Here is a 16,568-nt window from a genome sequence, read left to right as displayed (position 1 = left end):
GCTCTCTTGTTTTATGGAGTGGACAGCCAATAGGTGTCATGTCAACAGATTTTCCTACCTGAGGAGTAGACCTTTGAAGCTTTTCAAGAGGAAATCAATAATCACCTAGCCTGTCATTTAAAACTGAGCCCCATTTCTTGGTAGTTTTGAAGTCGTGTCATACTCTTGGTAGATCAAACCTTCATGTTTGTGTTAATTTACCACATGAAATTCTTAGAGCACGTTTAAATTTGTGGCTGAATTACAGTGCAATAGTCCTTAGTGCAAAATCTTCTTGCCAAATAAAGATACTTGCTTTATGCCTGCTTGCAAATCAGTGGAAAACTACACAACATTGAAAGATGAAGTAAAGACTGTAAACTCAAAAATAGGACTGTTCATTAATTATTTCAGCTTGTATTTTATTTAAAAAAATCTTACTGATATTCATTGCTATTCAAGTGACTTTTATGCAGCAACATGCTTTAACAGTTTGTAAATACATATAACAGCAAGTTATTGCCCAAGTTAATGGACTAAGGGGATGCTAAATAATGTAACACGTTTTTTTAGAAACGGATGTTTATCCCCCAGGTTGTGCAGAAATTGTGTTGCCCATTAATTTGCAACGTACTAAATTAAAGATGTAGATATATTGCTAATTGTTTTGGCAGGAGCAATAATCAGGTCTTGCAAAGAGTATAAGCACCCTTAATCTGGTGCACATTTGAAGAGTTAAATATGGAAAGGAGGAGTGGCCGCCTGCTATTTTGTGTGTAATTTGACACCTTATTTCTGCAGAACAGACCGCTTAGACAAAAGATGTTGCCTCTGGCCATGTGGTAGGGATACTTGTAACAATGTATTCACTTACAACAAACATGTAAAAGATCATTTGAGTATTATAACTTTAATAACTGTTGACTCCAGTATATTGTTCGCATTTAAACTGAAAAACACTAAAAAATGTTATATATTTAAAGAATATACAACAGCGCTTTAAAAGGAATAGACCAATCATTGACGTGATATTCGGAAGGCGGACCTCATAGTTGTGATCGACATGAGACTCAGCCAATCGCTGTCCGCAGTGGTCAACTTCAGCCAATCAGGTGGCAGATCGAGCTGTGGCGTCCAACGAGAGTGGATTTTCAACGAGCCCGAGAGAAAAGCGGAGAAGGGAAGACATCATTTCTCTCTCAGTGTCTTTGGGGCTAAGCACTCGACGGCAACGAGACCGAGGAAAAGAAATTCTCAACAGGATTATATTTATATAAAATAAATCACAAAAACTAGCCATGGCCGATACAGCTGTTGATACAACCGCCACCACAGAGGTTACAGCCAAGGTGCGTCTTATTCAGTTTCAATCTCTTCTTCGAAGTGTCGTGTATTAAAAAAAAAGATTTAGCTAACTTTTTTTTAAGCTCGTAACAGTTTTACTGTATCAGACTGGACAGGTTGTATAAAACGTGAGCGTTAAAATTACTTGATTTAACTCGAGGAACTACTTAACAAAAGGTGCATTTCATGAATTACTGCCTTAAAATAAATTTTTTTCGACGTCCATGTTCGATGGAGGTCATTTCTTGTCGATGTTCTGTTATGAAAACCTGTTGTGTGTTTAAGATTTAAACAAAAAATACGCAAATGTGGACCGCTTCGAGGAGACAAAGCGGCTGAAACGGTGCAGCTGGTGAAGCGGAGCTGCTGTGGGCGGGAAGCCGAAGCGCGTTCACATTGCGCGGCATGGGGACCGAAACGCTTTCTTTTATAAACAGTTATCCACCGTGCGCCATTTGTGTGCTTCAAACTGTGATTCTTTAAAAAATATATATATTTTAATCTTGTGGTTGTCGAAAGAAGACTGTGTTTGAACGAGTGTACTTTACGTGAGTGAGCGCTGACTCGGTGCTCTTATTTTGTAGGAGCTGAAAGAGAAGAAAGAAGCAGAAGCAGCGGAGGAGGAGAAGTCGACCGAGAGCGGGGACGCACCTGCCAATGGCACCGTGAGTCTGAGACACAAACCCCGCCGCATGGCCTTTTGTCTTAGCGCCCCTCGTCATGCAGGTGTCGCTGCTCGCCATGCTCCCCCTCCTGCTCAGCTGCTCCCTCCGCTCCAGGCTTTGTTTGGGTTGTGAAATGGCACAGATGTTACAGCTAGCAACCCCTTTTTTTTAGACGTCTCCGTTGGCCTCTCCAGTCTGTGGTTTCTCACTGCTTGGTAGTTAATCCTCTGGGGAGGTAACAAGACCTCCACTCACTTCCCCTTGTTTTTTTAAGTGACCCCCAAAGGAGATTACATTTGCTAGGCTAGGTTGGGATCTGTTTAATTCTATTTTAAACAAGTTAAAATTGTTTTATTTCTTTGCAGAATGGTGCTGAGCACAGTGACAAAAAAGACGAAGTTACAGAGGAGGAGCAGAAGAATGGAGCTGGTATGTTGCACTTTTTGAAAAATATATATTTAAATATATCCGATTTGAAATGCTGACATGTTTCCTCTGATCTCTTTTTGCCCTTGATGCATGAATTCCGATTAGGTGTTCACCCCGAGCAAGTGCTTACCTGGATATAGGTCGTAAAGGGTGTTATTTATGATGTGACACCCCTGTCTTTGCAGAAGATGTGGAGGCGGCGCCCCCTGCTGAGGAAACCGATGCACAGCCCGTGAAGCGTGCAGCTGAAGAGGAGGAGGTGAGTTGTCAAGAGGCTGAATTGTAATTGCTTTGAGTAATATGGTGATTCGTGCAGCTTTGCTCATTTCCTAAATCTGTTTTTCTCCTTTCAGGACAAGGCTGAGACAAAAAAGCAGAAGACAGAGGAGAATGGCGACTCAAAAGAAGCAGACGTGGAGGCTTAAGTCTTTACCCTGCTACTTGTTTGCGGCACTGTCCTACCAGTCTGGTCAACATTGCTTCGTAGAGCTTGTGCTTTCTATGTTTTCGATAGAGATTTTCCTTTTGGTTGCTCCCATATTTTCACATTGCACTGGAGTCTTTGAGATGTAGTGGCCCTGCATACTTCTTTTTTATGAAATGTTATTTATTGGTCTTGAAAATGAGCTTTTTTTTTACTTGTTCAAGTCGGGCCACGCCATAAGATCAGTTTTTTTTCATTTCCTGACGTTTCACATCAGTCTGTTAGAAGCACAATCTCTATGCAAGTGTTGACCAGGTGATTCATACATACAGGCAGCTGCTCACCCTCAAGGCTCATGTTGACCTCTCAGATACACTTAAAAGGACCAAAGATAAGTTTTAAGCAGGGGATAATAGACAGTTGTTGGCATTATTAGTCGAGGTGTCAATTTTTGTGTTAAGCTGCTACTTAATTCCTGCCTGCCCTGTTAACATAACAGATGGTGCAAATGAGTAAAGGGGCTGTCTCTTACACCTCCACTGATTGTGTAACCATTTCCTTTCCTGTGGAGGCAGGAGTTTGCAATGTTAATTAACCCCTCTTAAATCTTAAGGCTTTGGTCATTTGTTCTGTATGCATTCCACGCAAGTTTGTACCATTTATACTTTTTTTTTTCCTTGCATTTTCAACGAGTTTTATGTTATGGTTGAGTAGCCCACTTCTGTGTAGACCGCCTTTTTCATAACCAGAATGGCATTTGGTTACTTCAGCCACTGCTTTGTATATTCTGATTAAGAAATAAATTTGTCTTTTTACTTGTGTGTCTATCCTATTTCTGTGCTAACAGATCAGATTTCTAAAATGTATTTTTAAATTTTTTTTGTAACTGGTGATGTCATTTGACCCACTTTTTTTTTCTTCTTTTAAACATGGAAAATGGCTGTCTAAAAGACAGGAAGCGGTAGGGGTAAATTTCACTCTGTAATGGAACAGAAAGCAATCAATAGCTTCCTGTTATGCTGTGCCTCCCCCTGGTGGTGTGCTTTAGAACTTCAGCTTCCAGTCAGAACACGCATCCACGATCCTCATCGATTTTTCCCTGCTTCAACAAATCTGAATCCTTTTATCGACATTAAGCTCGACAGAAGCCTGTAAATGAGCCACTTATTGGATTCAGGTGTGTAGGAGAAGGGACACTTAAGTTTTCTTGGGTACCTTTGAATTGTACCATCATGAAACAGACAAGCAATAGAAAAAGAGTCCTATTTTGGTTTCATAAAAACCTGTTTCATGGAAAATTTAAATCGGTTCAATAAAGTAATTTTAAATTCAGAAATTTGGGAGTTTTGAAAAGAGAGATGTTCACTTCCACCTGGAGTTTTTGTCCTTGAATTGGACCAAAATTCTTAGTCATGGTAATCCTAGAAATCCAGGAGGAGATTATTTTAAATATCCGTGTTTTTGATCCCATCTTTCTAAAACATTATTGTATAACTGTCAAGGAGCAAACAAGCTAATTTGTTTTAAATTTGTGATGTAAAACTTGTACAAACAAGTGTTGTAGGTTTTAGATCAAAAGCCATTTAAGTTTGACTTTTAGTTGTTTGTCATGTCTTTTTATGTCACGTCTGTCTTAGAGGTGATTAGTCAAATGATTTGTCATTTTAAAAATCTCAGATTTTGAATAGTTTTCCACCAGTAATCAAACAGTTAACTCACTTTAGAGTCATTACAGCTTAAGTGAAAGAATATCTCAAATAAACTAATACTGTATGTGAACATGGAAACGTGCACTGCTCTGGACATTATTTTCTTCATTGAAGTCTTATTTTACTGTTTTAATGGACTACAGTCTTATTCTATTGTTTAAATATGTTTCTTTGTATGATTAGTTTTAAACTTACTTCTTATAAACTTCACCAGGAACCAGGGCGTATTATTATTTGAAATGTAACATTGTTTTATGTCCTGTCTTGATTAAATAAATTTGAAATAAACATGTTTATATCCTGACAATATCAACTGCAGACCTTGTGAAATTTCCTGAAAACTCTTGTTTTTTTGTTTTTTTTGTTCTTTACAAGACTTCCCTCCCCTAAACTTCCCACTAATGCACTCTGATGTAGCAGTCTGAGCCGTCAGCTTGTGTAGCAATGACCTTTTCTCACATACCCTCCCAATGACTGTCCTGGACAACTGTCAAGTCAGCAGTCCTCCCTGTACTGTGTAGGTCATGACCTAATTCTGGAATAAAATCTCCTATATTAATATTATGTAATATTCTGGTATTTTATTTTGGGTTTTCATTAGGAATAATCCTTAATCATAATTTAACAGCCACTTGAAACATTATTGTAGTGTTTTGTTTTGGAAATTAAGTTTTGGATAATGCTGTAGTTTACAATGGCAGGTAGAAAAAGAGGAGAGAATTTTATGCAAAAAAAAAAAAACAACTCAGACAGCTTTTGATTAATTTCAGAAATATTTTAGAAGAAAACTGGAAAATTTCTGAGCTTGAAAAGTCAAAAATTTGCAAGAAAAAACTGAAATTTGGAGATTAATCTCAGAAATTTTCTAGAAAAAAAACCTGGGAACTCCTGAGTTTGAACTGTCAAAAATTTGCAAGAAAAATTTTCAACATTTCTATCAAGATTAATCTGAGAAATTCCATAGGAAAAAAAAAATCAATCTTCAGAACTCAGAAATTTTCTTGTTTTTCCAAGAAGAGAGATTAATTTCATGGAAATTTGAAACCTTTTTTCAATCTACAACATTAATATGCCCTCATAATTAGATGCGACTCTAATCGCCGATTCAAATTTCACTCAGAGAAAAATAACCAACACAGGAGTCAAAAGTGGCAAAAATTATCATTTTAGTTTGAACCGAGCCCTGAATAAAAGTAGCTTTTACATTGATGCTGACATTGAGCAGTAGGAGGTACCATATAACACAGAGTGTGTTGTATTTCTTCCTCAAGCAAGCTGCAACAGCGAGATCCAGACAGTTACTGTTTCCTAAGAAACGTCAGCGTGGCGGGGATCAGCTCAGTCCAGGAGGCTTCAATGGTAGGCAATTACTGACATTCTGCAGGGGCGCCTGAAGGTTGAGCTGCCGTCAAAATAAAAGGCTCTACGTTACCATAGTTTCTGCATTATGAAAAGTTGGCATGGCACAGCAGATGCAACAACAACTTAAATGTGTTTGCTGATGGAGATGAGTTATTCTGGATCTAAAGGGGATGAAGAACTTCCAATGAAGACCTCTGCAGACAACCAAGGGATTATTTTTATACAGAAATGATGGGCTGAGGCCGGTAGAGCAGAAGCCTACTATTTTAAGCATGCACCCTAACGATGACAAGGAAGGACTCGCTGCTGGCTCTGCAAATCCCCATGGTTGTTTAGATTTTTTAACGCCGTCCGTCCCACAGTCCACATGAGTCTTCTCTCTGTTTGCCGTTCCTCTGTTTTGCTTGGTTTCACACCCCAGTTTCAACTTCTCCTCTTCCTGACAATGACAAGAATCACTGTCATTATTACAATGGAATGGCCGGGAGTACGTTGACGGCTCAGAGAGCTGTAACGTGGCTTAGTGAGGATCCACAACACTGTTCTCTGGGTCTGTTAAAGTACTGCGAGTCATCTGATGACTCCATTCTTAGCTGGAATTGACTCAAAATTCAGTGTGAAAGTCTTAATTGTAGACCAGACTAAGAGAAATATTTGTATTGCTGCTAAAATGCACAGTGCAAAGCCCTCCTGAACTATGGGAAAATACAACCAAGTATTAGGGCCATACGACGGAAAAATAAAACAACTAGAACAAAGTCATAAAATTATGAGAAAGAAGTTATAATATATCATGAATAAACTTGTACAAGAAAAAAAGTCATAATATTTTTTAGATAAAGTCATAATATTACAAGAATAAAGCCATAATTGTATGACTTTGTAAAGTCGTAATACTACGGCTTTCTTCTCGTATTACTTCAACCTTATTCTTGTAGTATTATGACTTTGTCTTAAACTATTATGACTTTATCCTTGTTTGAGTCTATTTTGGTAAGTTTGTGACTTTGTTCTCGTACAAGTGTATTCTATTATGACTTTATTTGTAGTGTCATCTATCATATTTTCCTAATGTGACCCTAATACTCCATCGTAGAAATGTGTAAAGTTGTGGCCAAAAATTTTAAGACTGACTCAACCTTTACTGCCCCAGTGTTTGTGGTGGCAATCTGCACGGAGTCCAGGATGTTACAAGGAGCCCTAAATATGTACTTTCCTGAAGAAATTGTTATTAAAGTCATCACTTTATGATTCTATCTGAATCAGAACAGCAAGATTGTTCTTTTAAAAGAAAATTATTTCATATCATTTTACATCAAATCTTTAATTGATCTTTAAGGAAATATGTGCTATAAGTGCTTTGGATATAAAGAATTACTTGCAAAAGATATTGCTGCTAGACAAGCCAAACCGACCATTTGTGAAAGCACCAATTCACAGCAAATGTGTCTCAAGGCACTTTTAAAAAACTGCAACCCCAATCTCAAAATTTAAAGCTGCAGTATGTAACTTTTATATAACAAATGTTTGGTTTTTTTACATATTTGTTAAAACTGTCACTATGTTGTAACAGTATGGTTTGAAACAGATGATATGTGAAAAAAAAAAAATCAACTTCTCCCAGCTGCCATCTGCACAGCTACACTGTTCCATTAGAAACAACCAAACAGAGCCAGGAGGAGGGTCTTAGCGCTGTCAATCATCCTTGACATCCTTCCTATCATCCCCTGTTCTTTCTGCTGCGCATACAGCTAGCCACCAATGTTCAGGCTAATTAGCATGACCACTGATGATGGTGGATAAACAGTTTTTCTGTAAGTTGTTTATCCACCATTAGCTCATTGAGCAGCGCGTACATGATTGACAGTGCTCTGATTGGTTATTTTTCACCAGGAAAGGTATGTTTTTGCAGAGGGCAATACTAGCACTAGCAGGAGGACTTTTCTCTTTGCACAGACTTTCTGTCTCACACTATACTGTCACAACATAATGAGAGTTTGAACAAATATGTAAAACACATATTTTTGTAAAAGTTACATTCTGTAGCTTTAAGGGACGGGGGTTGCCAACAATGCATATTTTGCTCAGGAATGAATGAGAGCAGGCAAATTTGAGTTTCTCATCCAACTTTCAGACTTTTGCCTTGCGGCAAGGAGAGTATTGTATTACCACCACTAGAGAGCTCTGTCAGGAATAGCAATGAAAAGGCTGGAGTGCTTTTTGAATGAGAAGTTAATAGTTTTGGACTCTTGCCGGGTTTCAGACGGACAGCATAGCAGTGACAACTGACAAGCAAATACAACAAGGACAGGCTGAGATTCTGCAAAACATACCGTCTGGACTGCAGGGTTCTGGGCTAAAGTGAAATTCTCAGGTAAAGACCCATAAAGACTATTAGGGGCATCTGGAAAAAAACAACTTTTCTAACGGGGTAAAGGTGAACAGTCACATTTTGGTTTAAAAACACTGCCATAAATCTAGTAGAATGGACAAGTTTTAAGGCAAAAGCAATAAGAAACTGCAGCATGGATCAAAACTCAATGTAAAATATATATTGTATCATAACCCTTTGAAACTCCAGCAAACAACAGAAACGTCTGATTAAAGGATCAAACAACACTGAAGCAATAAAGTTTGTAGAATAAAAAAACTTCAGTTAGTCACAAAACCTTTGGCCACCACTTCACTAGGTATTCTGGTGAATATTAAAAAATTGTCCTGAAAAAGCTCTTAGATTTATGTGACTTTTAACAGTGTGAACAGCCACTGGCAGCACTTTTAGTGAAAATAATCCTGCTGAAGTGTGATATTAGTACTCTAACTCAGAGAAACAGGCAGGTAGACATTAGTTAGGCCTTGTGACCAAAACACAAAAGAAGCTTTGAGAGACCACACTGCAGCAGCTCATGCAGATGTTAGGCAACTGATCAAAGGAAAGAAAAGAGGGAAAAAGCTGGGTTAGCTTGCATTTAGTGATTCACACTGCGATCCTAAACACCAAAAGAAACAGGCAACAACCAAACGATGAAGTAAGGAATCAGACAAACAGAGCTCAGCTCAGTCACACACATTCACAGACGACGTCACATTCATTTGCAGAAAGTTCAGGAAAGAAAGCATGGGCACACACACTGTAGGAACACTGGTCATGTTTATGCTTGTTGGAGTTGTGGCCAATGTCTGTCTGTCTGTCTGTCTGGCTCTGAGCAGAGCAGTGCGGATTAGCGTGAAATCTGTGAAGCTGTGCTGAAACAGTGTGTGGCAGGATGTGCAGTGTGTCTGTCACTATCATCGCTACGGAGGTAGACGCACTCGCACACCGAGCGACGGTATGGGAGCGCGTGGCGTTCTGTGTTTTTTTTTTTTTGTTTTTTTTTTTTTTTTGAGGGTAAAGTGAATGAAGAGGCTTTGCTAAATGTGCGCCAGTAACGGCTGGGTCTCGCTTTCGGGGGGCTCACCCTCAGGGGGGGGCAGCTGGTACACCACGCAGAGGGAGGAGTACAGGCAACCCACGAATGACATCAGGCTTGCAAAGTACATCACCCCCTGAGCCCCGCCCACCAGTGAGGTCAGAGGTCCCATCGCCACAGAGACGATGATCTGTGCCAGGAAATACTGACAGCTGAGCAGAGAGATGTCCACCCCCATCCCGCGTCTGGTCCCCTCTTCGGATGAGCCGCAAAACTTCAAGACAGAATAAAATTTGAATTGAATTAAATAAACAAAAATTGCGTTATCTTGCCTGTACACACTATACCCAGCAGTTTTTGTCTCTGATTGTGCAATAAAATATAAATCTGACTAATTGTAGAGAATTTCAGATTTTAGTTTGCAGCCCACCAACAGGTAGGCCTTTATTATAAGACACGTATCCATTTTTACCCTGCAGCATTATGTGTTACCAGGAATGATGGTGATTCAGATTCGGAGTGCATTCACACCAGCCCCATTTAGTCTGTTTTGATCAAACTTTAATTTGTGTGCCAAGAAAGTTTATTTGGGGAGATGTGAATTTTGATATGAACTAAAAAATGCAAACTTTGGTCCACCTAAAAACGTAGGTCTCATTCGGTTGAAATGAATTCTGGTGTGTTTTCAAATACATATGTGGATGCTAAGCGCACCAGAGAATGCTCAAAAAGTAGGAAGCGCACTACAGTCCAGAGCATTCTGGGTAAATACAACCAAAAAGCGAATATCTAACACCAGCGGGAGAAATAGATTGTGGTCTTTTGCCAAAGATAAAAGAAAAATCCATCGAGCAAGAAACTCTGATGCCACTCCATTTTTAAAAAAATATTTCATAAAGAAGAAAGTTAGCATCAGTGTCAATTTAATTCTGTATTTTGGTGCATTCAACCTGTCCTTTTCTCAAGGTGGAATAAGATTACAATAATAAATTTTACAATTTTCCAAACAACAGGTGTGGGCACAGGTTTGCAAGAAATAATATTAACATGTAAGTGTATTGCACAATAAAAGTCATGGACCTTAACCGTATTACAAATAAGTGAATTACATTTAAAAGTGCAAACTGTGCCAAGAAATAAAATAATTAAAATGAGCTCAATCAAGTCAACAAATGTAAAAAGAGCCACAAGAAATAAAAATATGTACCCTAAATGTAACGTAATATGCAGACTGAGGGAAAAAACAATGGTTTAAAAATAAATCTAATTTCTAACTAAACAATTCTTGATGTTACAGCATTTAAAAACATTCTGCACAACAGAAGATGCTTACCTGAGGGCTCTGGTAGTATTCACACAGCAGAGAGTAAGGCAGCGTACACAGAGAGGAGAAGAGCACGCCATAGGTGACACAGAGCGAAAGCACCACATAGAGGTTGGTGGATAGCGTTGCAAGGCCTGTGCCCAAACCAAATGCCAGGTAGGCAAAAAAATAAAGAGTGCGTAGGGAGAAACGTTCCTCTAGTTTCTCCAATATGGCTGCAAGTTGTAAAAGAGACACAGAAAAACAGCAAAAGTCAGACGTTATTTTGTATAAATCCCATCAAATTAAGATTTTTCTTGCATGAAAAGTGAACTGTTCAGTTCACCGCTTGCCTGAGTAGAAAGCAGCGCTGAATGCATAGATGCACATGCCCCAGCAGCCCATGCTGACGCCAGCATTGTAACGCTGGTAAGCTTCAGAGTCGTGCGGCGCTTTGGGGTCTCCCTCAAACACAACCTCGCCCATGAAGTCGGTGTAGAAGAGCAGCATACCTTCAAATGACAACCAGCCTGAAGATAAAAAGTAAAGAAAGAAAAAAACCCCATTAATTTAGTCAAGAAATTCAAAAACAATTGTTTATTTTTTTTAGTGAATAATGTCTCTCACCTAAAAAATGATTAGTGCATAAGCTCCTCAGAGAGGGAGGCATTCTGTAGATGGCTATACACAGCAGCTTCATGGACATCTGGGATTCTCCTGTCTCCACATTTTCACTTAGATCGCTCTCGTATCGCACTCCATTTAGCAAAATATTTGCCACCTGATCCAGAGAAAAGCAAGAACATGTAGTTCAGAATTAAAATACAATGGTAGCTGTCAGATAAACAGCCTGCGAAAGAGTTGCTGACCTGTTGGCTGAAAGTCACTGTTCTCCTTCGCCCGTTCTCCAGCCCAACAATCTGCGTCGCCGTAGGCTCCTCCATCAGCGCCAGACTCTGAGGCCGCTTCAGGATCCCAGCAGAGGATCCCCGGTGCAGCCCGGCCCCTGACTGAGACCCGGCTGTGCCCGCAGAAACGCCTGCAGTTTGTGCATCTCCCTCGGTTTGAGGCCCCTCTGCCTCCTGAGCCTCTTCAGCTGGATGGGACCCCCCATCAGCCTCAGTCTGCCCTGCAGGGGGGTTACCCGCCTTCTCAGAGGGAGGGGATTCTCCTGTAGGCAGGGGCATGGCAGTGGAGCCTGAAGCCAGGGCCGGAGGCGTCTGCTGGCCTGTGTAGCAGTCTATAAGCACGCTGTCTATGTAGGAGGTTCCTAACGAAGATGCAAACTCATTGATGCCAGTGAGTGAGCTGTCCCTGCTTATAAAGCTGCCATATTTTGGAGTGAGGGGACTCAGGGGCGATATGGGGCTGGTGAGGCCGGCACACAGGCGTGCATTGGCGCTGCAAGAGTGAGCCAAGGGGTCAGAATTACCTTGATGAGACTTGGGAAAGCTGTAGCTGTAAAGTCCATCCTCGTCCTCCTCGTCCAGCCCCGGACCGGCTCCGGGGGGGACGGGAGGAGACGGAGGCAGAGGGAGGCTGGGGCTTTTCAGATGGCTCTTACTGGAGTTTCTGTTTGGTTGGCTCTTTGGTAACGGCCTCTCGGGAATGCTCATCAGAGTCATGGCGGTGGCGAACACCAATGTGATGCTGGTGAACAGGTATATGACCCTGAGCTGACCCCCCATGGACCTCCCAAACTGTGTCTGGTCCCAGTTGATGCCGCCTACAATGTAGCCAAATCCTCCTCCCAGTCCTGAGCAGGAAATAGAGAGGGAAAAGTAAGGAACTCCAGTTAAAACAGTAATTATTGCTTTTAGGTGCTGTCGTAAGTGTCTTACATGCATTTAACAAACTAAACGAGGATGTGACATTCAGTTCCTTCACCAGCTTTGTTTTGTACTCAGCTTTATGGGGTACAAATTGCTGCTTTGTAAAATTTCTCACCTACCATGTCTAAATTTGCACCCACCTTGCAAACATCTTGAACTTTACACTTCCTATATCAACTTATGAATGTATATAATTGTATATAATTTAAATCATTTACATCTACTCATTGTCTGCTGTACAGAAATGTGGATTTATGTACTATACATGCACCAGCAGACAGACATAGGTACAGTAGTGATTTTTTTTTTTAACTTAAAACTAGCCTTACTTTAGAATAACTTACTTCAGTAAAAGTAAAAAACCTTATCATAGAAAGTATTGAGTAGTAAAAAGATTTGGTGAAAAAACTACTTATGAACTGAGTAACTTTGATCAGAATCTCTGATTTATTTATTCTATGCGAAGTGTTTTGACAAAACAGCTAAACTTATGTACAAATTCTAGTATTTTTTAAAAATAAAAATAAAAACAGTGTAAAAATAAATAATGTATTTATGAATCAACAAAGTAAGATAAAAAAAGCCCACACTTTTCAGATTTCAATTGTTTTGTAAGATTAAGCTATTTAAATCAATACTCATTCAAAGTTATGCATACCTCTGGATATATCTTAACAACATGTTTGAATTCACTTCAATTTGGTTTATTTATACAACAACATTTCATAAAAAAAAAAAGTCTTCTTCTGACTGAAACCAGTATTAAAGTCTTGGAGTGACTTTAGAGAGTTGAGCTAAAGATTATGGTGATGGAAAGGAGGCCTTTGAGTATCAAAGACCTTTTTGTTTTTTTCAGTTAACCTTTAAGTAACCAGAATAAAAAACTTGTTGAGATTTAAAAAATTACAAGAATGTCCTGGGCCTGAAAGCAGTAGAAAAAAATAAATAAATATACAAAAGATCCGGCCAGTGTTAACTAGAAGCGTTTGATTTCCACCAAAAAGCTTTTCCACTAGTTATGGAGAAGATTATAAATAATTCTTGATGCAAGTTTTTGTCAAACCTTAAGTAAAGCCAGAAAAGTAATTTCTCCTTTCACACCAGAGACAAACTTCTTGGATGAGTAAGAACAACTTTAAATCAGAGTATAAACAATTGTGGCTTTAACATTACTTTACAAAACACTACATTTAAACTAGAAAGAGAGTTATTGTTCTGCTTAAGTCTAAAAAGTCAATATATGCCACACCAGCAAAACAAATCTTCTTTATTACCTGCTAGTAAAGCATGAATGTTGAGCCCCCTGTCCTGATCCTCCGGGCTGCACACATCCATCATGTAGGCGTGGCTCGGGTTGTCGGCCGAGTCGGCGCTGAAATCCATCAGGACCACGCCGCACACCGTCAGGATGATTCCCCACTTGTGATTTGATGCCGTGTCGGCCAGGACTCCCCCGATGTCTCGTCCGTTCAGAACCAGAGTCAGACCCACTAAAGCCCCTGAATAGAAGAAAAAATACAACATTTCCTGTGTATGTTATCTAAACTTAGGTTGGTATGAGATAATATAAAATTTATATATTTATTTTAAGACATTATATCTAATGTGTACTCCTCCTATAGTTAAAATAATCTGGCATAATGAATATTAAAGCTACAGTAATAATTTGCATACAATCTATTTTCATAAACACATGTCAGTATTTCGTAGAATAAAATAACAATGTTCATTTTATTCAAACATATACTTATAAAATGTTAAATTAGAGAAACTGATCATTTTAAGTGGTCTCTTAATTTTTTCCAGAGTTGTATATCTGACTCTTTCATGGCTGACCAGCAGTGTGCAGCAGCAGGTGGTGTACTTTTACTTTAAACTCCATAAAGCTGGAAAAAAATATAGACTGGCAATGACACAGAAAACTACTTTGTCTTTATAGAAATGCGTGTGAGTTTTTTGCATTTTCTGCAAAAGAATTGCCTAAAAGTTGAGATGAATCTCTGGTCTGTGGTAGATTTTTATGATTTTTTTTTTTATGCTCTGTTTTTGACCTTCATCTTGTTAGCTCTGTGTCAATATTCAGTGTAAAGCAGGATCACTGTATTGTTCTTTGTGCATGTCTCACCTACAGCCAGAGCAAAAATAAAAGGTCTCCTTCTTCCAAACGGGGACGTGCAACGATCACTCCATGCTCCTATAAGAGGCTGAACAAGGAATCCTCCAAGACAAACATAAAAGCAAGATTTTTAGAATATTATGAAAGTGAAAAGCCTGTTAAGGTGGCTCACTTACATCCCTGTGATGCACTCACCAAGAATGGGACTAATGAACCACACCAGGCTGTAGAACTGATCCGGGAGGCCCATTTGTAGGAGAACAGGGGTCACATAGGCCGTTTCCATGGCGTAGCTGAACTCAATCCCGAACAGGACGCAGCCATTGAAGAGCAGCTCCTGGAAGGTGCGTCTGGGGGGAAGCTCGCTGAGGTCCAGCTGGTCCAGGGGACAAGGCGTGTTGGGTGGGGGAGGCGGTGAGGGTCGTATCAGCTTCCTACGCTTCGGCTGTCTTTGGAAGTTGTTGGCTCTGTGACTGAGGTGCCGTGTGGTGGATGTCGGGAAGCTGGCCGTCTTGGGCAGCGATGTCCTCCAGAGGCCTTCCTGAGCTGAGGATGACCTCCCTCCTGGACTGGCCAAGAGAGGGTCTGTGGGGGTCCCCATGCCTGGAGATGACATCTCTCTCAAGCTGGAGTGCACTGCAGCATAAGGACACCATAATATGCAACAGCAAGATGAAACTGAGACGTGATTAACTTGTGTTTTGCTTTAAACCTTCATCGGAGGCGTCAGTCTTGGATCACAGTGTGTTTTGGTGCTGCTGGTGATTCCAGCTACAGCTGCTGAGAGGACACTGCAGTGATCAGCGGGCGCACTGCATCCAGTGCGCATGTTGTGCGCAGAGCCCATGTGCTCTCCGCGGCTGATACAGCAGTGTACTCTGCGGCAGTGCTTTCATGACGCCTGTTTCCATTTTAATTTTTTATGCAGGAAGACAAAGTCGTACACAATGGAGCCAAAGCAGAGACTGTTAGGGGGATAATGCATCACCATCGGTCCCAATTCAACGAATATCTAAAAATATGCGGATTGTTGGTATTCACGTAGCCTTAGGTCGGTTGTCTGCTCGCGAAATCTTCGCAAATGATGCTCTCCATTTCCCTCGACTTGGCATTTAAAGGTCTTAAAGGTGAACACTACCACACGACCGTGTGTAAGAGGATTAAAAAAAGACGTGCAGAGATGAAAGATGATAATTACCTTCGAGGGGCGGCTCGTCATTTATTGCGGCACACTGTGTAGGTAAACAGTGGAGCCATTATGGTGTGCAAAGAGACGTAGTGTTAATTACAGGAGTCATGATTATTATCATTATCATTATCATTATTTTTTGCTTTGTTTTCCTTTGATGCGTCTTCCCCCCGCTCTCCCTCTCTCCTGTGTCCCTTCTCCTCCTTCCCCCTCTTCCTTTCTCCCCATTCGCCTCCTTTCCCGGTCTCTCCTGTGACGTCATGCCCCTCCCTGCAACATCAGCAGCACAAACGCATCTGGCCGTCCACGCAGTGCGTCCTTCTGAGTGATTACTACGCATCAGCATCCGTTTATGACATCTAGAATAAATCTATCTATCTATCTATCTATCTATCTATCTATCTATCTATCTATCTATCTATCTATCTATCTATCTATCTATCTATCTATCTATCTATCTATCTATCTATCTATCTATCTATCTATCTATCTATCTATCTGCATATTTTGCCTATTTAGGGTGGAAAACCCATATTATGAAATGTTTTATAAAATTATTGATGCAGGAATACTTTTAAAAATGTACATTTATGTGAAATTAATATAACAAAGCATTTAATATTTTATAATTTTCTCTTTTCCCATTCATCAGAGGTTTTAGGGAATTACAATTTGAAAATTGTGACATTTTGTTGCCCGATTTCTTTTAGGAACTGGATGAAGACTCTTATTTATTTTGTCAGCATGCAAAGTGAGGAGGACGGTATGTGCTAGGGGAAAAACTCTTTAAAGCTCAATGTTTGAGG

The 16,568-nt window shown here is 40.0% G+C and overlaps 2 protein-coding genes across 6 annotated transcripts in view; one reads left to right on the top strand and one right to left on the bottom strand.

Annotated features, from left to right (window-relative positions):
- The first annotated feature begins 1,133 nt into the window (after positions 1 to 1,133).
- si:ch211-222l21.1 (prothymosin alpha-A) lies at positions 1,134 to 3,656 on the top strand. 2 transcript variants are annotated; one of them, XM_044122959.1, is made up of 5 exons: positions 1,134 to 1,328; positions 1,908 to 1,988; positions 2,354 to 2,417; positions 2,606 to 2,676; positions 2,771 to 3,656. In XM_044122959.1, the coding sequence occupies exons 1-5, from the start codon at positions 1,278 to 1,280 to the stop codon at positions 2,840 to 2,842; spliced, it is 339 nt and encodes a 112-aa protein (XP_043978894.1). In that variant the 5' UTR covers positions 1,134 to 1,277; the 3' UTR covers positions 2,843 to 3,656. The 2 variants fall into 2 exon arrangements, with proteins under 2 accessions (XP_043978894.1, XP_043978893.1); XM_044122958.1 differs by having other exon boundaries at positions 1,138 to 1,328; positions 2,603 to 2,676.
- Positions 3,657 to 5,704: 2,048 nt separating this feature from the next.
- Positions 5,705 to 16,568, bottom strand: part of slc45a1 (solute carrier family 45 member 1) — a 13,980-nt gene continuing 3,116 nt past the window's right edge. The window contains exons 1-10 of one of the 4 annotated variants that reach the window (XM_044122956.1): positions 15,772 to 15,957; positions 14,769 to 15,209; positions 14,583 to 14,675; positions 13,732 to 13,956; positions 11,495 to 12,381; positions 11,253 to 11,406; positions 10,979 to 11,155; positions 10,656 to 10,861; positions 9,371 to 9,596; positions 5,706 to 6,351 (exon numbers count right to left, since the gene is read on the bottom strand). In XM_044122956.1, coding sequence (XP_043978891.1) covers positions 6,323 to 6,351; positions 9,371 to 9,596; positions 10,656 to 10,861; positions 10,979 to 11,155; positions 11,253 to 11,406; positions 11,495 to 12,381; positions 13,732 to 13,956; positions 14,583 to 14,675; positions 14,769 to 15,189 — 2,418 coding nt within the window. In that variant the 5' untranslated portion in view covers positions 15,190 to 15,209; positions 15,772 to 15,957 and the 3' untranslated portion in view covers positions 5,706 to 6,322. Of the gene's footprint in view, positions 9,597 to 10,655; positions 10,862 to 10,978; positions 11,156 to 11,252; positions 11,407 to 11,494; positions 12,382 to 13,731; positions 13,957 to 14,582; positions 14,676 to 14,768; positions 15,210 to 15,285; positions 15,682 to 15,771; positions 15,958 to 16,568 lie in introns of those variants that run through there. The other 3 variants (XM_044122953.1, XM_044122954.1, XM_044122955.1) reach the window with 3 other exon arrangements.

Source organism: Gambusia affinis, linkage group LG07 (assembly GCF_019740435.1).
Source record: "Gambusia affinis linkage group LG07, SWU_Gaff_1.0, whole genome shotgun sequence".
Taxonomy (NCBI): Eukaryota; Metazoa; Chordata; class Actinopteri; order Cyprinodontiformes; family Poeciliidae; genus Gambusia; species Gambusia affinis.
Note: the sequence above shows the minus strand (reverse complement) of the source record. Positions and strands in the feature narration are given on the sequence as shown.

What these genes read in the sequence shown, in the direction of transcription:
- si:ch211-222l21.1 (XM_044122958.1), top strand. Translation starts at nt 1,278, where the DNA reads ATGGCCGATACAGCTGTTGATACAACCGCCACCACAGAGGTTACAGCC. An exon ending in CCACAGAGGTTACAGCCAAG is followed by an intron (nt 1,329 to 1,907) that starts GTGCGTCTTATT and finishes CTTATTTTGTAG; the next exon opens with GAGCTGAAAGAGAAGAAAGA. An exon ending in ACGCACCTGCCAATGGCACC is followed by an intron (nt 1,989 to 2,353) that starts GTGAGTCTGAGA and finishes ATTTCTTTGCAG; the next exon opens with AATGGTGCTGAGCACAGTGA.